General features: G+C 40.1%; 1 protein-coding gene across 1 annotated transcript in view; it reads left to right on the top strand.

The window, feature by feature from the left end:
- Trim44 (tripartite motif-containing 44) overlaps positions 1 to 27,891 on the top strand; it is a 135,179-nt gene that overhangs the window by 44,826 nt on the left and 62,462 nt on the right. Inside the window, exons 3-4 of the mRNA NM_001013203.2 lie at positions 9,696 to 9,935; positions 12,886 to 12,905. Of these exons, the coding sequence (NP_001013221.1) occupies positions 9,696 to 9,935; positions 12,886 to 12,905 (260 nt within the window). The remainder of the gene's footprint in view (positions 1 to 9,695; positions 9,936 to 12,885; positions 12,906 to 27,891) is intronic.

The following is a 27,891-nucleotide window of genomic DNA, read 5'->3' as shown; positions in this document are numbered from 1 at the left end:
TTTTGATAGCTGAGTAATATTCCATTGTGTAGATGTGTACCACATTTTCTGTATCTATTCCTCTGTTGAAGGGCATCTGGTTCTTTCCAGCTTCTGGCTATTATAAATAGGGCTGCTATGAACATAGTAGTGCATGTGTCTTTGTTATATGTTGGGGCATCTTTTGGGTATATGCCCAAGAGAGGTATAGCTGGATCCTCAGGCAGTTCAATGTCCAATTTTCTGAGGAACCTCCAGACTGATTTCCAGAATGGTTTTACCAGTCTGCAATCCCACCAACAATGGAGGAATGTTCCTCTTTCTCCACATCCTCTCCAGCATCTGCTGTCACCTGAGTTTTTGATCTTAGCCATTCTCACTGGTGTGAGGTGGAATCTCAGGGTTGTTTTGTTTGCATTTCCCTTATTGTCACGCCAACCTCTACAGTTCCCCCTTTTTGTTTAATTAATCAAGCAGGCAAAGGCACCGCTGAGCATGGCGACCCCCCCCCCCCCCGTCTTAGGATCATCCCCTCATTAAACCCATCATAGGACACCTCGTCGCCCACAAGGTTCCAATCCTTAGGTAGAAGGGAAGTTGCCCGTCGCTGGGCAAGGTCATTCACATATGCTCAGGGGCGAGGTGCAACTAGGTTTTCTGAATGACCATAAGCCAGGCTTGAGAGGACTGTCCTGCTTTAATGGCTGTAAATGTCTGTACCACCATAGCCATGTGCCGCCTCTGAACAAACCTCATTCTACAGAGACACTACAGGCTCACTAGGGAGACGAGCAGCAAGAATCCAGCTAGGGCTCCCATACCCACCCACTGCCTCAGATGATTTATAGCAGCAGCAATCCAAGATGACAATCCCGTAGCCAGTCTAGCATCTGCACATGTGGAATTCACAGTCACAATGGCTACACGTAGCTGATCCATTAAGAAATCGAATTCTCCAGTCCAATTACCTAAAAAATAACTTGACAACTGTTTAGACAAATTAGAGGAGTGGGCTTAAAGGTCATGATGTATCGGCATGAGTCTCGGGAACACCGATAGTATCCCACTCTGGGGCTCCGTTTTGACCAGCATTTGGGTCACACCGAAAAGTGTCAGCAACAGCAGGATCTTCATTCTTGTTGCACCTCCTGGTCAATCTTTCAGGGACCCACAACGGATCTTGCCGGTCCTGAGGAAACACACAAACAGACCCTCTTGCCCACACCAACACAGGGTCTGGCCCATGCCATAAGCCAGTGAGCACATCTTTCCACTTCACATAACCTTTCAATGTGCCCGCCCAACACTGATGTCAGTCAGCGGCAGAAAGGCCATCATCATTCAAAATTAAAAAATTAAGAGTAAAAAGGGCTAAGGATATCTGTTCCTTAGGAGTTCTGCCTTGGCCTATTCCCCCTTTTTGTTTAATTAAGCATTCCTTCAAGGTACGATGTGCTCGCTCAACAATACCTTGACCTTGGGGATTATAAGGCAGACCATGGCTCAACTGCACATCCATCTGTTTACAAAAGGATTTGAAAGATTGGGCAGTGTATGCTGGGCCATTATCAGTTTTTAAGTGTTGAGGCTTTTCCCCAAGCAGCTCAGGCTTCTAGGCAGTGTCCAATAACATTGTGTGCCTTTTCCCCACTCATAGGGGTAGCATGAATGACACCTGAGCAGGTATCCACAGAAACATGAATGTATTTTAGAGTCCCAAATCCAGATATGTGAGTTACATCCATTTGCCAAATCTTTAGAGGCAGTAAGCCCCTGGGATTAACCCCCACACTAGGGGGATGATGGAAAGTGATACACTGTTGGCATCCTAAAACTATCTGTCGAGCATCTGCTTGAGACAGATGAAACTTCTGCTGTAAGGTTTTGGTAGGCACATGAAATTGTTGATGAAACTGTCGGGCTTGATCCAATGATGAGCTTAAGAAGATAAACTCCATTCGGGTACATCTATCCACAACATCATTTTCCTCACTTAGAGGACCAGGCAAACCTGTATGAGCTCTAATACGTTGGACAAAAAACTCGTGACCTCTTTTCCAGATCAATTCCTGAAGTTCCCTCAGCAGCTGGCATACCGTGCTGCTAATTTTAATAGGGCCAGCCACTTCTAATATCTTAACTGCATTAACAACATATGATGAATCAGAGAGCAAATTAAAGGCAAAAGAACAATTTTTAAACACTTCCAGCACAATTTTGAGTTCAGTTATTTGTGGAGAGCGGGTTGATATTGACACAAAATTGGCTCTTGATGGTCAACCATATAGGCTCCACAGCCATTTTTGGATCCATCTGTAAAAATGTTTGGGGCCCCCTGTATGGGAACACTGGAGGTAACCTTAGGAAAAATCACGGGATGTTCCTTAAAGAAGGATAGCAAAGGGTGTTTTGGATAATGACTATCTCTCCATGGAATCCACAGCGTAATATAGCCCAATCATCCACAGTGCCACATAAGATCTTCATCTGCTGACCTGTATAGGGCACTATGATCGAGGTTGGGGAAACAGCAAAATATTGTATGCACTGTTGAATCCCATTCAGGGCTAACCGTGCAACTGCTGTAGGATAATACTCTACTGATCTAGCTGGAGAAGCTCTGGGATAAACCCAAAGCAGAGGGCCATCTTGCCACAATAATTCTGTGTGCTGCATGTAGGTGACTAGAATGCATAGCACAATGTCTGCACCCTCCTTCCATCGATTAACATTGCGCCTTGTAATCCTTTTTCAACCTTCTTTAAAGCTTCCCTTGCTTCATCAGTCAATTGTCTAGGAGAATCCAAGGCCGAATTCCCAGCCAAAATATTATACAATGGTTTTAATTCATAGTTTGGTAATTTTAAATAACATCTGACCCAGTTAATATCTCCCAATAATTTTTGAAAATCATTGAGTCTTAAGGTTATCTTTCCTCAATTCAACCTTTTGGGGGATAATGATATAAGGGCTTACTTTTGTTCCTAAATAATTTACAAGATTGCCCTTTTGTACCTTTTCAGGGGCAATAATCAATCCTTTACCTTCTAATCTCCCGCCGCCAAATCGGCAGCAGCCTGTTCATTGGCATATTCAATTAGAAAAGCTCTCCAATCTACATACTGTCCTGGGCTGAGGTATGCTCGCGCCAGGTTGGTCCAATCATTAGGAGTCATGCAAAATATGTGCAGAGCCTCTATCTGAGCTGTGGTAAATGAGGCCGTAATGCCATATGTCCTGACTGATTCCGCCAGGGACTTGATCCCCTTAAAGTCTAAAGGCTCAGGATACCTTTGTTGATTAGCATCCACATAAACAGGATAGGCCAGCTGTGAGGACTGCCTTCCACACTTCTGGGCAGAATGTACTACCCGAAACTCTACTTCCTCCCTCTACAACATTGCAGGGAGGAGGAGCCGAGGGGAACCGCCCAGGAGGTTCCTCCACCATTTTAGGCTTTTTCCTTTTCTTCTTCTGTCTATTCCTTAGAGACTGTTTCCGTATTTGATCTATCAACTCTTGTAACTCTTCTTCTGAATCTGTTTCGTCTGTTTCCTCCTCTGTATCTGTCTTTTCTGAGTCTGTCTCCTTTGTGCTTCCCTGCTTTTCTGACCTCTCCTCTTGAAGCATTTCTAGGGCATCTCTATAGCTGCCTGACAACAGTTCTGATCCTCAAGGCAGCTACGCACTAAGCACCATACTGTAAGGACCCCAGGTCTTAGAGTCACCTGTTCCCAGGCAAAATCAAGGTCTTTCCCTAACTTGTCCCAGCTCGCCACCGTGAGATTACCAGAGGCTGCGAACCAGGGTGCAATGGCATCGCATTCACTCAAAAATCTCTCTATGGTGCTTCTTTTTATTTTTAGTTTCTTTCGCTCAAACAGCTCTTGAAGAGCCAGAAAAATTGGACGAGACTGTGAGGTCCCCATGACAAAAACTTTCTTTGCTGCTATGGCTAAATTCACCACGCGTCTTGCTACTTTCGGTTCGCTGCTACCGCGAACTATACTTTCAGTTCGCTGCTCCTGAATAAATTTTTCAGGCTGTCTACCTCTGTCAAATCTGATCAGTATGACTCTGTGAGGTTTCCAGAGCCTAATCACACCTTTTAAAAGCACTAAGACAAAATCTTTCTCCCAGAATACTGTGTTCCTTAGTCTGAAACCGGAAAAGCTTGTATCTTGTGCACTCTCCCAGAGTAATAATATAACCATAAAACTCAAAGTCACACCCATCATAATATCTGCTTGTTCCTGGAGCAAATAGACCCTTTGATACAGCAGCAAAATTCCTGCTTTTAACTGACTATTAATATTACCCTGAACATCTAAAGCTTCTGCAACACCTGCGGATAGATTACTTACAGCTGCGGATAAATTACTTACAGCTGCCACAGTCTGTATTACGGAGGTAAGGGATATGGCCGCAGCAATGGCTGCGGCAGCAGAAACTGCTATTAACAATAACAATGGCTTTAGTAATGCAGAAAACTCTCCAGATTTCCAGGTGTAAGCTACGTCCCTCTTAACTTGTCCCAAAACCGGGAACCTTATAGTCTCAATCCGAGAGCTTTGCGACTTGTCCCAAAACCGGGAACCTTATTGTCTCAATCCGAGAACTTAACCCTCGTCCCAAAACCTGGGAACTTTATTGTCTCCTTTTGGTTCGCTGCTACCGCGAACTTTACTTTTGGTTTGCTGCTACCACGAACTTTACTTGCTCACTACCCTGAGACTTTATAGCCGCTATTTCCTGCGGTCCTTACGGTCCCACCTTACCTTGGGAACTCTCCAGCGCTGCCCTGACTGCAAGAAGTTCTGATCTCAGAGAGAGTTGAGTCCCTTTACGGTGGCTTCGAGGAGTTCCCCATACGGGCCACCACTTGCCGCGCCCAACCTCGACCAGCAAGGAAGACACGACCACAGGAGATCTTCTTCAAGCAGTTTTACTCAGGAATCTTGGTACAATCTTCTGACCTCTATCTCTTCTTACTCTCTCTCCCCGGGGGAACACCCTGCACCACACTTAAATAGCTAGCTCTGGCCAGTCCTAGCAAGCCACGTGGGTCATGTAGATAGGCTGTCACTATGCGGAAGCTAGCAGGCCAGGCAGACATAGTCAAATAAGGACTTGTTTACTGCAAGGAGCGCTCACCGATGGAAGGGTGGAAGGCGGAAACCAGCGCCATCTTTGAGGCGCGGCATGTCGCAGCTCTCTACACCTTATGACTTAAGATGTTGAACATTTCTTTAGGTGTTTTTCAGCCATTCGGCATTCCTCAGCTGTGAATTCTTTGTTGAGCTCTGAACCCCATTTTTTAATAGGGTTATTTGTCTCCCTGCGGTCTAACTTCTTGAGTTCTTTGTATACTTTGGATATAAGGCCTCTATCTGTTGTAGGATTGGTAAAGATCTTTTCCCAATCTGTTGGTTGCCATTTTGTCCTAACCACAGTGTCCTTTGCCTTACAGACGCTTTGTAGTTTTGAGATCCCATTTGTCGATTCTTGACCTTAGAGCATAAGCCATTGGTGTTTTGTTGAGGAAATTTTCTCCAGGGCCCATGTGTTCGAGGTTCTTCTCCACTTTTTCTTCTGTTAGTTTGAGTGTATCTGGTTTGATGTGGAGGTCCTTGATCCACTTGGACTTAAGCTTTGTACAGGGTGATAAGCATGGATCGATCTGCATTCTTCTACATGTTGCCCTCCAGTTGAACCAGCACCATTTGCTGAAAATGCTATCTTTTTTCCATTGGATGGTTTTGGCTCCTTTGTTAAAAATCAAGTGACCATAGGTGTGTGGGTTCATTTCTGGGTCTTCAGTTCTATTCCATTGGTCTATCTCTCTGTCTCTGTACCAATACCATGCAGTTTTTATCACTATTGCTCTGTAATACTGCTTGAGTTCAGGGATAGTGATTCCCCCTGAAGTCCTTTTATTGTTGAGGATAGTTTTAGCTATCCTGGGTTTTTTGTTATTCCAGATGAATTTGCAAATTTTTCTGTCTAACTTTGTGAAGAATTGGGTTGGAATTTTGATGGGGATTGCATTGAATCTGGAGATCACTTTTGGCAAAATGGTCATTTTTACTATATTAATCCTGCCAATCCATGAGCATGGGAGATCTTTCCATTCAGTTTCTTTGTTCAGAGGCTTGAAGTTCTTATACAGATCTTTCACTTGCTTGGTTAAAGTCACACCAAGGTACTTTATGTTATTTGGGACTATTATGAAGGGTGTCGTTTCCCTAATTTCTTTCTCGGCTTGGTTCTCTTTTGTGTAGAGGAAGGCTACTGATTTATTTGAGTTAATTTTATACCCAGCCACTTTGCTGAAGGTGTTTTTCAGGTTTAGTAGTTCTCTGGTCGAACTTTTGGGATTGCTTAAATATACTATCATGTCATCTGCAAAAAGTGATATTTTGATTTCTTCCTTTCCAATCTGTATCCCTTTGATCTCCTTTTGTTGTCTGATTGCTGTGACTAGGACTTCAAGAACTATATAGAATAAGTAGGGAGAGAGTGTGCAGCCTTGTCTACTCCCTGATTTTAGTGGGATTGCTTCAAGTTTCTCTCCATTTAGTTTAATAATAGCTTCTGGTTTGCTGCATGTGGCTTTTACTATGTTTAGGTATGGGCCTTGAATTCCTATTCTTTCCAGGACTTTTATCTTGAGGGGATGTTGAATTTTGTCAAATGCTTTCTCAGCATCTAATGAAATGATCATGTGGCTTTTATCTTTCAGTTTGTTTATATAGTGGATTACACTGATGGTTTTTCGTATATTAAACCATCCCTGCATCCCTGGAATGAAGCCTACTTGATAATTTTGGACGATTGTTTTGATGTGCTCTTGGATTCAGATTTGATTGTGTTTTCCTGTAATTATTTCAGGGATTTTTGCATTTCCTCTCTGTAGGCTTGTGCTTGTTCATTTGTGATTTCCTGCATTTCTCTAAGGGAATTCTTTATGTCTTTCTTGAAGTCCTCCACCATCATGATCAAATGTGATTTTAAATCTAGATCTTGCTTTTCTGGTGTGTTTGGATATTCCGTGTTTGCTTTGGTGGGAGAATTGGGCTCCGATGATGCCATGTAGTCTTGGTTTCTGTTGCTTGGGTTCCTGCGCTTGCCTCTTGCCATCACGTTGTCTCTGGTGTTACCTTGTTCTGCTATTTCTGACAGTGGTTAGACCATGCTGTAGGCGTGTGTGTCAGGAGTGCTGTAGACCTGTTCTCCTGTTCTCTTTCAGCCAGTTATGGGAATAGAGTGTTCTGCTTTCAGGCGTGTAGTCCTTCCTGTCTAGTGGTCTTTAGGTGTTCCTGTGGGCGTGTGCCCTTAGTCCACCAAGTAGGTCACCTTGAGCAGTAAAGTTCGTCTTACCTCTGGTCTTGGACCTGGAGTTGCTCCTCAGAGCTGGGTTTCAGCTCTCTGAAGGGTCTGCCCCACCTTCGCTCGGGACCCTGTGCACAGGGGGCCTACGTGGCGGTAGGCATTTTCCTCTAGAGTCAGAAATGTGAGCAGAGTATTCTCCTCTGGCTTCCCAGGCGTGTCTGCCCCTCTGATGGTCTAACTCTCCCTCCCACAGGATTTGGGTGCAGGGAGCTGTTTGACCGGGTCCCTTCAGATCCGGGCAGTGTTTGGACCACAGCATTTAGTGCCCTTATCTTCCTGTTCCAGAAGCCCTATCCAGTTTCCTCTTGGACCAGGGATGAGGGCAAGGGTGGGCAGTACTGGCAGTCTCTCCTGCCTTGCAGTCTCGGCGGTGAGCTCTCTCTCCCATGGGGTTTGGAAGCAGGGAGCTGTGGGCTGTTCTTCATCTTTCAAATTTAAAATTTCATGAGTATATAATGTGCAAACTTGTATATGTGCATATTTGCATGTATGTAGATGTGTGTATGCAAATGGAGGTCCAATGTTGACATGAGAATTCTTTTTCAGTCTTCTTCTCCTTTATTCATTAAGGCAAGGTCTCTCAATTGAATTCAGAGCTTGCAGATACAGTTATATTCTGATCCCGCCTTCTAACCTTTATGATTACAGATGGGCTGCTATGCTATTTTTACTGAACCTGGAGCTCATTCTTTCTCTTAGAGTGGACACTGAGCTCCAGGATCTGTCTGTCTGCCCTGTTCCATCTGCTCTTGTACCAGCACTGGGGTTGCCATTACACACCACTGCACCCATTTTTTTTTTTTTTTTTATTTGAGTGCTGGAGATAACAATCCAGGCCCTTGAGCTTACACAGCAAACATTCTACCAAATTAACCATCTCCTATGCCCTCTTCCCTGTTCTTATCTCAAGCATGCATAATATGAATAGTTATTTCAAAACACCCTGATACTGGGGATGTAGCTTAGTAGCAGAGCATTTACCCTGCATGTGTGACGCTCTTAGTTTGATCCTCAGCACCACAAAAAAAGCAAAGCAAAACCAAGAAAATACAGTTTTTAAAATAACATACTTGCAATATATAGTAACTGTCAAGATTTGGAGTATTTAAAAGTTCTTATTTCCATAGGTTTTTAATACAGCTTCAGCTATAGTTGTATGTGTATATTTGGTGTGTAGTTGTAATAAAATAAGACAATAACATTTTTGCTTACTATGTTGAAAAATGTGAAACTATAATATTAACCAGTATTGATAAGGTTATTGTGAAATGCTTCCTTTCACACATTGTTTTATAATTGCTACATCATTTGCAGAAAGTAGTTTAACAGCATCACTCAATAATATATATATATATATATATATATATATATAAAATGGTTTTATGACTTATAAGATCTCTGTAGACAGTCATGAAAATATTAAGAGTAATTCCTTCGATATTCATTTTGTGTTGTCTGTAATAGTAAAAATATAAAAATTATACATTATCTTATGAGTGTAATAAATGGGATATATCTTTATGTCCTGCAAGTGGTAAAAAGTAATACAAAAATATGAAGATACTGTCTGTAGTCACTTTTAAGTGGAAAAGCAAGATACAGAACCATATGTTTATTGTAATTCATTTATAGAAACATTACCCAGTTAATATATGTGTGAGAACTATATAGAAAAATAGACTACTTACAGAACTGGTAGTTTGTTCATATGAGTTTTTTGTTTCTCCTGTTTTACTTTTCAAGACAGTCTTATTGTACTGAGGAACATGGACTCAAACCCCCTTGATCCTCCTAGCTCTGCCTCTTGGGTGTTGACATTTCAGGCATATACAGCTATTCCTGGTTCTTCCTCCTCCTCTTGTTTGGTTGGTTGTTTTAAAACAGCCATCTATAGCCCAGCTATCTTGGAACTCTTTAGTAGCTTTTGCTGGCTTTGAACTCTTGGCATTCCTCTGTCTAAACCTCTCGCATGCTGGGATTACAGGTGTGAAACGCCATATCTGGCTAGAAATTGCACTTTTTATTTTATGTATTCATCTATTATAATTTTAAAGTAGTTATATGTTACTGGTAAATCAATAAAACTCAAAGGGAAAAAAATAGGATAAGGAATTAGTTCCTGAACAATAAAGATGGTGATTTATAAAGGAGATTTATAAAGGGTGTTGGAGAAGTATTATTGAACACATACTTCTAAGACTTCAAAATGAGATAGCAACCATAGTTTAGCTTGTATTTTGTACAGAGCTGCCTAATATTATTAAAAAACTCTACCTTTTCATTTCTTCATTATGTTCAATTTACACTTCTTGTCTCTTCTACAGGTAACTCGAGACCAAATGAAAGTATTTATACAGCAAGAATTTAAGAAAGTTCAGAAAGTGATTGCTGATGAGGAGCAGAAGGCTCTTCATTTAGTGGACATCCAAGAAGCAATGGCCACGGCTCATGTGACTGAGATATTGGCGGACATCCAATCTCACATGGATAGGTTGATGACTCAGATGGCCCAGGCCAAGGAACAACTTGATACCTCTAATGAATCAGCTGAGCCAAAGGCAGAGGTAAATGAAAATGCTGGTCATCTGTAGCAGGAGAATTATGAGGAACATGACTGCCATATTTGTTAACTTTGAAAATGGCCGTTTATGATCTCTAAACATAAATGAACTGAAAACTTGGGGAGGATTTCAACTGAAGTGGAGGTATTGGCTACCAAGGTCTATTCCTGGCACCTGGGCCTGGCAAAATATTGTCCAACATAAATTAAAGGAATGTAGTCAATGAGGCAGATACTAGTCACAGTTAGAGAAGAGAGCAAGCGACTGACACGTTCCCATCTCAAATGATGAGAGTCCTTTGAGAGATGAAAACAGGGCTGAATTAGAATGAACAGGGAGTAAAGCCTAAAAGAGTCCAGAGTGAAAAACTGTGGATTGAACTTTGCAACTAGCAAAGGAGTACTTCCCATTGGGTGTTATGGATCCATCTGTTTAAATTGAGGGCTTATTTGCTGGATTAATTTTCTGTATTTTTTAATGATTAATTAGTTATATTGACTAATTTTACAATATTAAACTAACCTTGCATTCTTAGGATTGACTTCTTATCCAGTTCTGATGTATTATCTGGGTTCAGTTTGTTAATTTAAGAGGTTTTATACCTTTCCATGAGGTATATTGATCTATAATTTTTATGTCTATGTTTTTGTCAGTGTTTGATATTAGTTTTACATTTGCTTCATAATTCAAACAAAGTATTCCCTTCTTTGTTTTCTGAGCTGCTCTATCAAACTTAAATATTAAGAATATTTTATCTAGTTTTTTTTGTTATTCAGAATAATATGCTTAAGAAATAATGGAAGTCATTCCTGGGTGTCTTCTTGCAATCTGACCTTCACTTCTGTGCTCCAGTGTTCAGTGATTGCCAGTGACATGTGTAGCTAACATTCTTGCTATCTTTTATTGTACTTTTAGAATATGGACCAAAGACTGTGTGTTTGTGTGTGTGTGTGTGTGTGTGTGTGTGTGTGTGTGTGTGTAAGGGAAAGGGATGCAGTGAGGGAGGGAGAGAGCGGAGGAGAGGAGCTATGAGAGATGTGATCCAAATTAAAAAAAAGGCTGATATGCTTTATCAAGCATTTGTATCTGTAATTCATGAACATTTTCATATTATGCCTAGTGGATATGTCTTGTTTTTGTTTTGTTTTGTTTTGTTTTGTTTTGAGATAGGGTCTTGTGAAACCCTGATTGGCTCCAAACTTGCCATGGGGCTGAGAATGACCTCTGATTTTCCTGACTTTATATCCCAAGTGCTGAGACTGCAGACATGTGCCACCTTGCTCAATGTATGTAGTGCATAGGCTGGAATCCAGAGCCTGGTGCATGTTAGACACACTATCAGCTGAGTATATCCCCAACCCGTCTGTCAGTTTTTGAAAGGAGTTTTCTGAGTTGAGGGAAGATAATGATACAAAAAGTTGTTTCTTTTGAGAAATTTTTAAAAATAAAATGTACATAGCTTAAACATTTATTTTAACTTTAAAATTCTACTAGTTTTGAGTTTGAATACAGGTGTTTTTAGAAAAATACAAGTTCGCTAATTCAAGTTGAAAGTCATATTCTCAATATGACCTACATCCATTACCACTTTAAATGCCCAGTTAGGACTAGGACATGGCTCAAAGGAAGTGTTACATATAGTATGTAAAGCTGTGGGTTTGCTTCCCAGCACCCTAAGAATGCAGCAATAAACTTCTTGGCTAAAATGTTGGTAATGGTGGAGATACGATTTAAAGCAAGTTAAGTGTAGTCTCTTAGATGTTGTCGTAATCTGTTTGTAGTATTTTGCATGTTCCACCTATAATCAAATTCGTTACCAATTTTTACCATGTATAGTCAATGTTATGAAGCATTTAAGTTCTCAAGAACCAATTCTTGGGGACAACAGTTGTTTTTCTTACATTCATTTTTGTTGTTTAACTTGTCATAATGGCTACAGGTTTTTTAAGCAGGTTTAGGATTAAACTTGAATTTAGGTTAACCTTATTTCCACTAATGGAATAGAAAAGGTCAATTGTGCAGTGTGCCACCCACGGGCACTCACAATGTTTAAAGGAGGGATTGGGGAGTATTGCTTAATATTAGTCACTTCTAATGTTTGTAACCAGAATTAACTTATAGTGGCAATAGAAACTAACTTTAAATCCTGCTCTATCTTTGCCTGAACTCCTGTGTAATTACTTACTATGTACTTGTGTACCTTAGATATGGTGGCACATACTCAGAACTTTCAGAACTTCAACCAGAATGTTTCCTGAGTGCCAGTTCAGAAGTCTTCCCATCTTAATATGCTGTATAGTAGAACATTGTATTCCTATTTCAAGAAAAAGTGCTAGACCATGACAGAAATGAGCTTTTGAAGAAAACAGTTTGTTGCTTTTGAAGCTGGTTAGCTTTGCCCAAGACCTACTGCTATTTCAGGATCTCAGTTTGCTCAGAATACTGCCAGACATAGAAATGAAAACAAAACAAAACAAAACAAAAGGCTATGATTTAGACCTCCTAGGGCTGTGTGTTCACAATCCATGCTTCAAGGGCAAATTATCATTTCATTTCTGCTGGGCAGTGTGAACATAGGGATATAATAGTCTTCATCTTACCCTTTAGACCAGTTGTTCTCAACTTGTGGGTTGTGACCCTTCTGGGAGGTCAACCGACCCTTTCCCAGGGATTCCCTATCGGATATTACATTACAACTCATAACAGTAGCAAGATTACAGTCATGAAGTAGGAACAAAAATAACTTTATGGTTGGGGGTTATCATTACATGAACTGAATTAGAGGGTCACAGCATTAGGAAGGTTGAGAACCATTGCCTTAGATGTCTTCTTCTTTGTTTTTGTTAAATAGACAACCTTGCTTTTGGTTTGGCATGAAGAGAGAAATTAGAGAAATCTAGACCAGTTTTTTACCAACAATGAATTCTAATACTGTTTCTTCTTTGTTTTTCAGGGTGATGAGGAAGGACCCAGGTAAGATTATGTTATGGCTGCTTGTCTGTTCTTAGATGTGGAATGACACTGTGGCATTCTAATGGCCCCTGAGATATTGACAAGAAAGGATAGCATAGAAAAGGGATATCTGTCTTAATTCAGGGCTTTGAGGCTTTTATTTGTACAGCTCCTATCTCCTTCCCCATCTGTGTCATTCTCTGCCTGTAAACTTCAGATAAAGATAGACTTGAAAGTATGTAAGTGACAAAGACTCTGCTTTGTTCTTTAGCACATTCAGAATACCTTGTTAAGAAGAGCAGACTCTACATTTGAATGGGAATTAGACTACTGGCTGGACCTACTAAACTTACGGTGTTCTTTTTTGGATAAAAATTGACTTTTGTGGATGTGCACTAGACTATATTATTTCTGTTACAATGAATGTCACAATGAATACTAGGTAATAGGTATAAAAATTGTTTAAATGGGGAAAGGCTTTTGTACTTTTCTATATCAATAGTTGGAAGAAATTTAATAGGATATTTTTTACTGCCTCAGCCTTATGGTAAACTTGAACTTTCCTCTTCATCTGCTTGAGTAGTGAGAAAAGACTACAGGAAATGCTGGAGCTGTGCCATCAAGCAAACTATAATGTCCAGACAGCCCCCATCTGTCATGGAGACTAAAGGACTTATGACAGGGAGATATTAGAAAGGATGTCTGGGTCTCTGCTATTCAAACTTTAATTTAACCACAAGTACTGCCCTTTCTAATGGGTTTTAAGAAGAACCTCACTAAATATAAAACATTTTTCTTTATGTGGAGTTAAGACTATATCCCTTGGTGAGCCACCTTTTTTTTTTCTTGTTTGTTTGTTTGTTTGTTTCTGGGTTTGAAGGTTTAATTTTTTTTTTAATTTGGAGTCATTTTAATATGCATTGAATATATTTACCAATTCTCAACATACGCATTTTAATACATACTTAAATATTAATAAGTTTTCAAATTACAAGTCATTGTCAACAGAATTTTGCTTGCTACTTCTCTAAGATACCTGCTATAAATGATCTCTAGGGGAGGAACTAAAAAGATGCAAAGCGAGGTGTAGAGGAAACATGGTGAGCCACCTTCTTAATCCCAGTTGAACAGAGACAGAGTTCCTCAGATCTCAGTGCAGAATTCACTAATATAGTTCAATTCCTTCTTAAAAGAATCTTAAATACACTGTCCAAGATTGCCAATAGAGCCAGTATTTGACTCTGGTTTTATTTCTGACCAACAAATGCCATTCTTTTTTTCCCTCATGTCTCAGGTTTCTGCGTCCCCCCCCACCCCCGCGCGCTTTTGCTGTGATGAACTATATGATGAACTATATATACCCTGGCAAAGATAATTTAAGAGAGAGAGGGGTTGTTTTTGCTCACAGCCAAGGTACAGTCCATTATGGTGGGAAAGTCCAGGCAACAGGAACTTGAAGCAGCAGGTCACATTGCATTTAAAGAGAGGAAAAGAACACTGTAGGCTTGTGCTCACCCTAGTTTTTCCTTTATCTATACAGTGTCTAAGATCCCACCTACGGAATGGTGCTACTCACAGTGGAAAGCTTTCCCCTCTCAGTTAAACTAATAAAGATGACTCGCTACAGCCATGTCCAGGCCAATCTAACCGAGATGGTCTTTCCCAAGTACACATGGATAGAGGTTTATCTACTAAAGTGATTTTAGATCCTGTCAAATCGACAGGTAAAACTAATTACCTCATCTTGAATGATCCCCTTTAAATGTATTGTTTGAGAATTTCATATATTAATATGTGTCTTGATAAATCTATCTCTTGTTCCCTCCCCTTTAATCCTTTCCATATCCCCACAATCATTTTTACTTCCCAACTCCATGTATTTCTTTTTAAACCCTTTAGTGCTGCCAGTATGTCATGGGTGTAGGACCATCCACTGGAACAGGGGCAACCTATGGAAGGTTATATCCTTGAAAATTGACATATTTCTTCCCCTAGCAGCTGTCAGTTGCCAATAGGTCCTCACCTAGGACTGGGACATTGTGAACCTCTACCTCATCCATTCTGGCGTTAGGACTGGCTTGATTTTGTTTAAGCCTTGTGCGTTCAATCAGAGCCACTGAGTTCATGTGTGTAGTGGCCTGTTATATCCTGAAAACACTGTTTTACTGTAGCTCTCCTCTAACTGTGGCTCTTAACAATCTTTCCACCCTCTTCTCTAGTGATCTCCTGGGGAGTATTTGTGGAGGAAGGGTATGATATGGGTGTCCTGTTAAGGGCTGAACAGACTTTAGTATCTTGTTCTCTGCATATTGATCAGATGTGAGTCTCTGTATTAATCACCACTTACTACAAAAAGAAGCTTCTCTGATAGGGCTTGAAAATGTACCAATTTTTGGGTATAAAGATACATATTTAGGGAATAATTTAAAATGATGTCCGTTAAGCAGAATAATAGTAGGTTCTCCCCTCGGGCTCATGACCCTACCCAGCTTTGGATTCTTGATCCAGATAGTACTGGGCATGAATTCTATCTTATGGATTGGACCTTAAATCTAACCAGAAAAGTTGTCAGTTACTCTCATAGCATTAGTCCCATTTTCCCCCATGGACATATCTTGCAAGATGTACACCTGAGTTAGATTATTGACACCTCCCTCCCCGCTCCTGAGCCTGCATGGTACTTTCTATTATTTTCGAAGCTAGCCAGTAGAGATGAAACTTTTAGGTTAGTTAGTACCAGATCAATTTCTCCATGTCTACTGACTCAAATATGTGGTGTCTTAAACAATAGTGTCTTACCATCAACTTCTGGGGGCTAAGCAAGAGCAATGGCAATAACCTATAATGTTGTGGGAGAGTCTGTGGGACCTACTGATGAATAGAAAGTAACCCATACTGGCACAGTTGAACCCCTTTCTTAAGATGTTCCAAATGATATCCTTAATGTGCATCTTTTGATACTTCCTTCTTTTGATAACTGTGTTCCTGAGCTTCCACTTCAGAACTACAGGGAAATAACCAGCTCTGGTCAGTTGTGGTTCAAACCAGCAGCATCATGCTTTAAACCTATATGGCTCCAGAGAATCACTTCAGATTCAACCTTCTAAATGTTTTCAGGAATAAGTCTATTCTATATTATGGTTTCTTTCCTTCCTAAATCCTTCTCATCTTTTTACAGTATTTGTAGGAACTGAAGAGATGTCTCAGCAGTTAAGAGACATAACTATTCCCAAGTACCAAGTCATAACCATCTGTTGTAATTCTAGTTCCTGGGGCTCTAATGCCCTCTTTCTGACTCATATGGGATACACATAAACTCATGCAAACACTTAACATAAAAATGTGTGTGTGACCCTGCTTTGTGTCAGGCATGTACTACACAGTGTTACCCACATAATGGTAACTAAGGCAAACATGACACATTTAGAGTCTAGACAGAGGTAAGGATACAAAGCATCATTATGGAGGGAATAATGAAAAGGGAAGTCAGGCTGCTTGAGGAAAGGGTTAAACCATTGTCTGTTCCACAAAAACCAAGAAAGGAAAGCAAGAGGGTGTTTGGAGAAAGGGAGGGAAGGAGGGAGGAAAGGAGAAAGAAAGAATGATAGAGGAAGCCTAACAGAAAAGGTTATATATAGACAGGGGTCTGAAGATGGGAAAGCACACAAAGGTTGAGTGTGGCGTTGTTGTTGTAGGTAAGGGAATTTCTTGTATAAAAGCACTAGATCAGAGAAAGTGGAAGATAAAGAAGCATTGTGGTAATTTTGGTCTTAAAAGCCTTCTTAGAGTATTTGCACTATCCTGGAATCAGTGGAAAGCCATTAAAGAATTTGAAACGACAGTCCTATAATCCCAGCAGTCAGGAAGTAGAGGCAGAAGGATTAAGGTTTTAAAGTCAGCCTTGTTAGCCTATGCTATATGAGACACTTCTTAAAAAAGCAAAACAGCAATTTAAACAAAAAATTGACCTGAGCAGGTTTGCGTTTTTTGTATCTGCTGTCTTCAGAGTAGAAAACTTAACTCGAGGCAATCATAAGAAGCCTAGGTAAATTGATTAAGCTAGATGGTTTTTGTTTTGTGTTCTTGGACAAAATACACGAGGGTGACTACTATATAAAGAAATTGATTCCCTTGCAGTTTTGAAGGCTCATGGTACCACTATCTGATTAGCTCTTGTGAAGACCTCATTGTGCATGACATCATGGTAGCTTGAATATGTCCAGAAGAAAGCCTCACAAAAGGGGAGGTTTCAGACTCCCATTTAAAAAAAAACCAAACTAATCCAATTCCATAGACCTAAATTAATTTCTTCCCAGGGTGGTAGCCCAGTCACATTCCACTAATCCTCACTCTTTAAAGGTTATATTACTTCTTACAAACTTTTCAAGGATACATCATGTCTAAGCTATAGCACAAGACTAGTAATGACAGGATCCTGAATCAGTGTTTGCTCTAATTATTAACCAAGTTTTCACCATTTTGCACAAGCATTTGATTTGGACACCAGATTCTCCACAGCACTTTGCCCCTTTATTCTCCAGCTCCTTGAAATCAAGGACAGTCACAGCTATAAACCTTCTTTCTGCCAAAGAGAGTTCAAGCAAGACCATGCTAAAAGACAAGAGCTTAGCAGAAGTATGGGAAGGCTCCGTGGCTTAGTACATGGAACTTCTATCTGACAGCTCGATTACACTGAACATTCTCATTTTGTTATAGTCACATTCCAAGGTAACATTGACTAGAAAAGTATGAGGATGCTGGCAGGGCAGTGTGTGAGACTAGCTTTCAGGTTTACCTGGAGATAGATACCTTAATGTCGTTTGACAAGGCATAGAGATGTCAGCTGCCTACCTCAAGCCAGGCTGCTGTGGACGTCAGCAGGATTCTCTTGGACCACGACTTGACAAAATCATTTTCAATATTATGTACACTTAAGAGCATGTTCTAAATTGGCAAAAAAGAGGGGAGAGGATTCATATTTTCTTCTTAACCTTTAAATCCATGCTTATTGGTTCCATTCCGCTTATTTGTGTTGAACACCATTTGGCTCAGTCTATTCCAGCTACCACTTCAGGGCAGATTGCCTTTGATCTAAAATTCTTCTCACTTATGATAAACACTTTACCATTTCAACAAGCCAAAGAGAATTTTGTTCCAAAGTTTTCTGTGTTGCTGAGAGATTAAGTGAGGGTTTGGTGTGTAAAGGAAATGTACTTCTCCCTGCATAAAGAATAGCTAGGATACTAGATCCCATATTCAGTTGTCCTCTACTGTGGAAGGAAAAACAGAAATCCTATATCCTGTGGAATAGACTTTCCTTCCTGTCCACCAGCTGGAGTCTCCTTGTTCTTAGGTTTGGCTTTCTGGGCTGTTAGATAAGAGTTAGCCAGATATTGTGCTATCGTTTATGCCTGTTCCTCATCAAGTTTTGCTCTGTAGTTTTCTATCAAATTAACAACAATAGTAATTGTACCTACTCTGTACTAAAGACTTATGTCCAAAGTGCTTTCTGTACATTTTCCTTTAACCTCATGCAAGACCTATGATGTAGTTATCCCATTTGTCAAATGAGGACTTACCAATAAATTTATACAGACATCACAGGCTAGTTAGTAGTAAGTAGGAGAACTAAGAAATGAGTCTGATCTGTTTTCAGGGCACATTTGAACTATCTGCAGGAGGCAAGTTTGTAACCCTGTGTGAAAGCCAAGAGAATTCTCACAGTCCTCAGACGCTCACCTTGGTCTACTCCCTCCAACCTGCATTGTGACTCACCGACATGTAATTGCTGTGGCCTATTTTCTGAAAGGGATTTCTCCTTAGCTACTGTGCTTATCCAGGGCCATCTATTTAATCTTCACACCATATCTCCTAAGCACCAACACCAAGAGGCTTCTGTAGGGAGCCAAGCAAGCCTTTGTTTGACATCATTGGATAGTTGCTTATTACTTGCTATATAGTAACTACCCCTTAAATCATGATATACAGTCATGGCTGGCAAGGATCCTCAGTGGGTATGGTAAAGCAAAAGTTTTACCATGTAGAATGTGAATATTAACTACTGTGGAGTCATCTTGTAAGACCGTCTCTTTGAAACCCAGAATGATTATTTCTTCTTCAAGCAAAAAAGCAATTTACACTTTCTGCAGCAATTTTCTGTCTTCTCTGTACTATTATGGGAGATCTGTGTTCACTGCCTCACAGATTGGCTCCTTCTCTACCCCTGTCGAAGCCTGCTGAGAGGTAATATGTGCTTGAGGAGAGGGGGTGGCAGTATGATCTGCTGGTGTGAAAGCAATTGTTTTGTGGGAGGCAATGAGAGAGAGAGAGAGAGAGAGAGAGAGAGAGAGAGAGAGAGAGAGAGAGAGAGAGAAAGACCGACCCTTAAACTCTCGTGCTTGGAGAAAAAGGAGCAAGATCAGGATTAAATTTTGATTTGCTTTTGGGTTTTTTTTATTTTTTTTTCCTCTTTAAACTAAGAGAAAAATGGCTTTTTAATAATATCAACTATACAGGGAACTTCTATAGAATTTTCATCTTCAAAGTTGTCTGTTATTCAAACATAAAGCGCCTGTTGAGATGATTGTGAATGTGACCCATGCTGCTTGTGTGATCAAACAGGAAGCATGTTTGGAAGGAAATAAGAACAAAGGGCATTGACCTACTTCTCTTCTCTTTTGTGCCTGCAACCAATGGTGTGACCTTGGACAAGTCATTTAACCTTGTGTACTGTTATTTTTGTCTACTGCACCTTTGCCAAGTTAGGAGGTTTGTGTTAGTTGTTGTTTCATTGCTGCAACAAAATACATGCGATAGTTTGGGACCCTATGTGAAAACCTAGAGAATTCACACACAGTCCTCAGAGGATCACGTTAGTCTATTTCCTCTAATATATATATATATATATATATATATATATATATATATATGAAAATTACGTTTTCCTCATGCATAGTTTCAGACACTTTAACCTATGATCGTTGGCTGTCTAGTCCTTGGACCTGTGATGAAACAGTACATCATGGAAAGTAGTAGATGGTGGTGGTGGCTAGGAGTTAAAATACAAGAGCCAGACTTTCAAGGCATAACTCAGGTAGTTCTTCATTAGGTCTCACACACTGCTACCCAGCACTGCAGAATTGGTAACCAAACCTCTAGCACATAGTCTTTGGGATATTTATTAATTTTACTTGGTGTGTTTTAATTAGTATTTTTTAAATTTTAAATCACAGTTTTGTTTTTTAGTAGCCACATTGTTAAGGAAGAGGGGGCCATGGCCTTAGGGATAGGAGGACAAAGATGTGTGTTCTTGCATTTACAAAGGTCTCAAAGTCTAGCTAAATAGACAATTTTATTATCCTATTCAATTGCAATAAGATAATTATCATTAAGATATTTAAAGAAACATTAATGAAGTACCAAGTATGTAGATATATTTTAAATATTTAGATATATTAAACCACTTATTGCTCACAGTAGCCCTAATTTGTATTTATGTTTATATATTTTCATTTTTCATCAAAGATGAAAAAATTAGTCATAGAGAAGTTTCACATTTATGTGATTTATGAGATCATGGAGTTTTTAAAAAAAAAGGGCAGTCTCCAAGCTCAAGTAGTTTGATTCCAGAGTATAAGCTGCACTGTTGCATGGTAATAATCCTATAAGTAAAATCTATTGCGTGTAGAGTACTGCACTGCTAACTCAAAGAATTCTTCTGGATCCTGACAGATGGGTGAAGCTAGGCATTTTCTGAGGGAAAGAATAAGAAAGTCATCCAGACAGAAAACCCAACAAATATAAAGGTTTAGAGGTATGAGGATACATGTGCCGATGGGAACTAGACTCTAGAAGATAAGTAGACTTCAGCTTTTAAAGTGACTAGGATGCCGCATTGACACATCAAAGGTTTAGACATTTCCTGTTACACATTACTTCTTTTTTTTATTGAATATTTTTTATTTACATTTCAAATGTTATCCCCTTTCCTGGTTTCCTGTCAGTAAACCCCTATCCCATCTTCCGTCCCCTTCTATGAGGGTGCTCCCCTATACTGGGGAGTTGAGCCTTGGCAGGTCCAAGGGCTTCTCCTCCCATTGGTGTCCAACAAGGCCATCCTCTGCTACACGTACAGCCAGAGTAATGGGTCTATCCATGTGTATTCTTTGGATAGTGGTTTATCCCCTGGGAGATATGGTTGGTTGTTATTGTTGTTCGTAAGGGGTTACAAACCCCTTCAGCTCCTTCAATCCTTTCTCTAACTCCTCCAGTGGGGACCCCATTCTCAGTTCAGTGGTTGGCTGCAAGAAATTTCCTCTATATTTGTCAAGCTCTGGCTGAGCCTCTCCGGACACAGCTATATCGGGATACTGTCAGCATGCACTTCTTGACATCAGCAATATTGTCTGGGTTTGGTGGCTGTATGTATATAGGTTGGATCTCCAGGTGGGGCAGGCTCTGAATGGCCATTCCTTCAGTCTCTGCTCCAAACTTTGTCTCCATATCCCCTCCTATGAGTATTTTTGTTCCCCCTTTTAAGGAGGACTGAAGCATCCGCACTTTGGTCTTCCTTATTCATGAGCTTCATGGGTATATGCCCAGGAGTGGTATAGCTGGGTCTTCAGGTAGTACTATGTCCAATTTTCTGAGGAACCTCCAGACTGATTTCCAGAGTAGTTGTATCAGCTTGCAATCCCACCAACAAAAGAGGAGTGTTCCTCTTTCTCCACATCCTTACCAGCATCCATTGTCGCCTGAGTTTTTGATCTTAGCCATTTTCACTGGTGTGAGGTAGAATCTCAGGGTTGTTTTGATTTGTATTTCCCTGATGACTAAGGATGTTGAACATTTCTTAGGTATTTCTCAGCCATTCAATATTTCTCAGCTGAGAGTTTGTTTACCTCTGTACCCCATTTTTTTGATAGAATTATTTAATTCTCTGGAGTCTAACTTCTTGAATTCTTTGTATATTTTGAATATTTGCCCTCTATCAGATGTAGGATTAGTAAAGATCTTTTTCCAATCTGTTGGTTGCTGTTTTATCCTAATGACAGTGTCCTTTGCCTTAAAGAAACTTTGAAATTTTATGAAGTCCCATTTGTCAATTCTTGATCTTAAAGCATAAGTCATTGGTCTTTAAGGGATTTTTGTGTTTCCTCTTTAAGGGCTTCTACTTGTTTACCTGTGTTGTCCTATATTTCTTTAAAGGAGTTATTTATGTCCTTCTTAAACTCCTCTATCATCATCATGGGATGTGATTTTAAATCCAAACCTTGCTTTTCTGTGTGTTTGGATATCCAGTATTTGCTTTGGTGAGAGAACTGGGTTCTGATGATGCCAAGTAGTCTTGGTTTCTGTTGCTTAGATTCCTGCACTTGCCTCTTGCCATCTGGTTGTTGCTAGTGTTAGCTAGTCTTGCCATCTCTGACAGGGGCTTGACCCTCCTGTAAACCTGTGTATCAGCACTCCTGGAGACTGGCTTTCTCCGAGCAGGATCTGGTACAGAGAGCTGTGTCACACGGTCAGCTCCGGGTGCAGGTGGAAACCCGAAGGATGCTGTGCCAGACTGCTCCTGGGTTCCTCTATCCTGAGGGCTCCAGGCAGGTCCCTCAGAGCAAAACTAGTGGCTTTACCTCTGTTCTCAGGTGTGTCAGAGCTCCTGGTGACTGGCTTTCAGCTCTGGGTACAACAGAGACCAGAAGGATCCTGTCTCTGACTGCTCCTAGGTTCTTGTGTCCAGCAGGCTCAGGCCGGTTCCTCTTGGGCCAGGAATGTGAGCAGAAGTGGTGGTCTCCAGAGCTCTCAGGATTATCTGCACTTCCGAGAATCTAGCTCTTTCCCTCCTGGAATTTGGGTACCTTCACAGTACTTCTTGAAGCCAAGATTTTCTATTATTCCTCTAATCACATCTCATAGTTTGTTATACATTCCTCTAATCACATCTCATAGTTTGTTATACACCATAAATTGTTAGTTTGTTTTTAATGCCTCTGTTTCTCCATCAATCTGACACCTGGGCCAGTGAGATGGCTCAGCTACTAAAAAGGCTTGCTGCCAAGCATCATGACCTGAATTTGATTCTGGAGACTCATGTGATAAATGTAGAGAACCAACTGTCCTATGACCTCCACATGCATGCTCTGGATACATACATACATACATACATACATACATACATACATACATACATACACACACACATACATACATACATATACACACACATACACAAAGTTCACATGTAATTTTAAAAATCTGACATATTATATTTAACAAACACCATGAAGCACAGAAACCATTCTTCTTTTTAGTTTTTACATGCAAAAATATGAAATGAGGTAAAATATTTGAAGGGCTTTATTTAATTTTCATTCTATTTATATTCCTATGTTTACAGTTCTACCTTCCTCTAATTTAAAATAAAGTCTAGAAAATATTTACCTAATTCCTTTCAAATAAATGAAGAAAGGCAATCTTAAATGTACCAACATTTTTCAAATGGAGGACATAGACGTTTTACTTAAAAACTAGTCAAAGAGATTGGTGAGAACTGATGCTGTGTTGGTGTTCAATTAAAACTGAGGCTAAGGATTCTGGCTGTGGCCCTACTCTCTTCTTTCTTGTTTGTCTTCCTAACCATTATGTCCTGGTTCTTAGCAGAATATGTTTTAGGAAGTCAAAACTCTATTCTTTTTAAAAGAATAACTATTCTTGATAGCCTTTCTATCACACACACACACACATGTGGGTAGTCACAGAAAAATCGTTTATTGAGTCTGTTTTATTTTCAAGAAACCTGCCTTTAAGTCTCAAGTTCTTTTCCTTCTTTCTTCCCAGTGAGAGACAGGCAAACAGTAACAACATATTTTTCTACCTTCTAATACCCTCTTTCCTCCCTTCCTTTCTTTCTTTTCCCCCTTTTTTTTCCTTTTACTTTCTATTTTTGGTAGTTGTGGGGAATGGAAACTTTCAGGAGACATCCTTACAACATGCTGGGAACACATACTAATAGGTTTTGTTTTGGTTTTCTTTTCTTTTTTCCTTTTTTTTTTTTAAGGTGGTGAAAGGTTTAGATTCACTAAGTAGAAGTTTACTTAACATTAGAACTGCAAGGAAATGATTTCAAATCTTTAAGAAAAGACAAAACTTATATATGTATATGATGTGTATATGTACACGTAGAGTGTGGTATCTCAAGTGGGGGGTGTTTTGTTTTGTTCTTACCATGGACCAAGATGCACTTGTTTAGACAGCCTAATCATGAGTAGTTAGAGGTTCACGAAAGAAAAACTTTGTCTGTATGCTGGTGTCTCAGGGAAGAAAAGTTCCTTTTTATGTAAATGCCTCCCTCCCTTAAGTCCTCAATACCACTACAAGTTCTCTGTAGGTTGAAGTGTGCTTGTAAAATGAAAAGATTTTGTTTCCTTGGTGATACATGTCTCCTTATACTCTGATTCCATCAATTCTATTTAAAGGAAAGTGAGACAGAGCATGAAAAACACAGCACAGAGAGGGAGGAGCTGAGAGAACTTCAAGGGTGCCAGGCAGGGAAAGCATCGTTTCTCAGTATTTCTCTGTTCTGGCTTTAGATGCATCTTGATCTAGATGTTGCGGCACAGTGTATTTTATCTGTCCAGAGGTACTGTCACTCAAACAAGTATAAAGTGACCAAGTTGGCAGCTTTGTCCTATCTTAAGAGATGTCCAGGATTGGTAGCTAACCAGCAACAGCAGTGAGAGTTACGATGCCGCGAACACTGAATGGGAGCTAAACCAGTGTAATCTCAGAGCTTTAAAATAACTGTTGGAGTCCTAGTTATGCTCTCCACCCTTATGTATATGATAAAATTGATACTATAAGAAGTTGAGTGATTCACCTATGGTCATACAGTAAGCAAACAATTTCACTAGGATTTAGAACCCAGATACAGCAGTCTTAAAGTTCTCTGTGTTCAGCCTTTATATTGCAGTTCCTTTGTCAGGAGACAGACCATTTAGATCTTGCAATTTACTCACGAGAAATAAGTAAAGCTGATGGGTAAGATTATAACAGTCAACAGGGATTCAGCCTTTTACCACCATTTTTCTTTTCTTTGTCAAATACAAACAAACAGTTTGGAAAAATAAGTTGAGACTAGGCTTGCCAAGAAAGAATCTGAGGTTGAATAAGCAGGAACTTCAGTCCCCAGACAGGTAAACATTAGTTTACTCCCTGGCTTTTGTGGAGCCAGCAACTGCCATTGCCTCTTCTCAAAGAGCCACTGTTCACCCAGTGGCAGGTGCAGGCCAACTGTTACCATGACAACTACAGGAGAAGCAAGCAGTTTAATTCCAGAACTGATAATTAACTGGGGGTGGGGGAGTGGGAGTGATGAAGAAATTGGGGGGATAATTGTTGTCAGAGAGAAAACTTCGCAATTACTGGCAAGCTGCGTATATGCAAAGGCCAGGCACAGATGCTTCAACCCAACATTCCCTTAACATTCAGCATTCATCCCCTCTGCTTGGGAATTTTGATATATAAGAATTAATGGTCAAGTTCCTATAGACATTTGAGTCTCCTTCAGGAACATGAGTAAAGAAGAATGTTATGTAGGCAGAGAAAACAAACTCAGGAGGGCATGTGAATGAGTACCTCAGAGACATCACCTGGCCAGAAGCAATTCAGAAATACTGTTAAAACTCAGAAGAATGAGAGCCACAAAGCATGTTCCTTAGGAATTTCTACCTCTGCAGTTGGAAGGAGAAATGGTTTTTTATAAAGTAGAAAGACTTGTAGAAGTGATCAACTTAGATACTTGATCGTAGCATTATTTTATTAGTTCTTTAGAGGCTGTGTTAATGAAAGCATACTATCACACACATGACCCAGTATCTGTCTTGTTTAACCTTACAACCAAGGGAAAAGACAGTATTATCCTCATAGACCTAGAAATGTTGAGTACTTTTAAAGCAAGCCAGCGAATTTGTAGGTCCTTATACTTAATCCTGTTGTCCTAATACGTTACCTTATAACATTTTGTTGGGAGATCATATCCCAACCTAAAAACAAAAAACAAAAACAGCCTGAAGTACACATTAAACAATCCACAATCCATAAAAAAAAACTGTGTGTGTGCATGTGTATCTACATGTGTATGTGTAGATTCAAGCAGTTAACATCAAGCATTTCCCTCTATCATTCTCCTTACTTTTCTCAAGATTCTAAGTTATTTATTACTTTATTTCTAAAAAGAGGAATAAAAATGTCTATTGTGTATTGTATTTATAAAGATTAGCACCAAGAAAAGAAAAACACTCTCAGACACAGGCATTTTGATGTTGCAAGGCTTTTCGTGAGAAAGTATAGGTTGTTAATACAGGACATCATTTCCACCCTTCCTACTCCCTCCTCCAGCTCATTCTGTCTGCTCCCTCTCAAACTCATGGCCTCTTCTTATTGTTACATGTGTGTGCTCATGTCCATGTATGTCCCTGTGTTAGAGTGGGCCACTGGGATTGGATAACCGATCGGGGGCTTATCTCTGGAGAAGGATTCTTTCCCAGCAGCCATGGCCTATGCTCTTCATCAAGGTGTGCCTTCAGAACTGCTTCCATCCCTGTTGGCATGCCCACTGCTATGTCATTATGAAGGTCATGTTTAGCAACCATGTTTTTGAGATCTCTTTGGTGCAGTTTTCCTATCATATCTAAAGATACTAGCATTATGAGCCTCTGGCTCATAGAATCTTTCTGTCCTGACTTCTATAATATTCCCTAGTCTTAGGTGTAGAGATTACATTTTAGATGTACTAATTGGGATTAGGCACCCCACAGACACTTGATCTTTACATTTTGACCAATTGTGTATCTCTGTTAATGTCTGTATCTGCTGCAGAAAGAAGATGTTTTGATGAAGGCTAAGAGCTACATTTATCTATGGGCGTGAGTGTTTGGAACACCATTAGGTACTAGAGTTGTTTAGGAAATTGGCAGCGGTAGGTTCCTCTATAGGTTCTATAACCTCTCCAGGCACAGCTAGTTGGCTAGGTTTAGACCACCAAACATGGATTCCTTCCTACTGAGCTAGCTTTACGTCTAATTAGACAGCTCTCCGTTACCCCCAAAATGAAACCGCCACTATGGTACCATTTGGGATGTCTTGTGGGCTGGTAATTGTTGTGGTTTAGGCTTTGCAGTTAAGTAAAGCTATTGTTTGCTTTTCCTTCTTGGCATCTTCCATAGCAGCTTCTGATACTATAATAGCTAGTCCTCAAGGAAAGGGCATATTAATTGTGTGTGTGTGTGTGTGTGTGTGTGTGTGTGTGTGTGTGTGTGTGTGTGTGTTCATGTACCATAGTGTACAAGTGGAGGTCAGACAACTTGTCTGAGTTGGTTCTCTTCTTTTTGGGTTACAGGGATCAAACTGGGGTTATCAGCAGGTACCTTGACCTACTGAGTCATCTCTTTGGCCCTTCCAACTTACTCTTTAAACTGGTCTCTCACTTAATCTGGAGCTCTCCATTTGGGTTAAACTTTTGGCCAGCAAACCCACAGTATCTAACTGCCTCACAATCTACCTCTGTATATTACAACTGTGTACTATACCTTTCTTTTAAAACAATGCTAGGAATCCAAACTCAGGTCCTTATGCTTATACAGCAAGCATTTTACAGTTAGCTATTATCCAGCCCTAATAATAGTACTTTTTAAAATTTATTTATTTTTTCATCTTTATTAACTTGAGTATTTCTTTTTTTTTTTTTTTTTATTAACTTGAGTATTTCTTATATACATTTCGAGTGTTATTCCCTTTCCCGGTATCCGGGCAAACATCCCCCTCCCCCCTCCCCTTCCTTATGGGTGTTCCCCTCCCAACCCTCCCCCCATTGCCGCCCTCCCCCCACCAGTCTAGTTCACTGGGGGTTCAGTCTTAGCAGGACCCAGGGCTTCCCCTTCCACTGGTGCTCTTACTAGGATATTCATTGCTACCTATGAGGTCAGAGTCCAGGGTCAGTCCATGTATAGTC

The sequence above is a fragment of the Rattus norvegicus genome, chromosome 3 (assembly GCF_036323735.1).
Source record: "Rattus norvegicus strain BN/NHsdMcwi chromosome 3, GRCr8, whole genome shotgun sequence".
Classification (NCBI taxonomy): domain Eukaryota; kingdom Metazoa; phylum Chordata; class Mammalia; order Rodentia; family Muridae; genus Rattus; species Rattus norvegicus.
The sequence above is the reverse complement of the archived record's forward strand: the minus strand, read 5'-3'. Positions and strand labels throughout refer to the sequence as shown.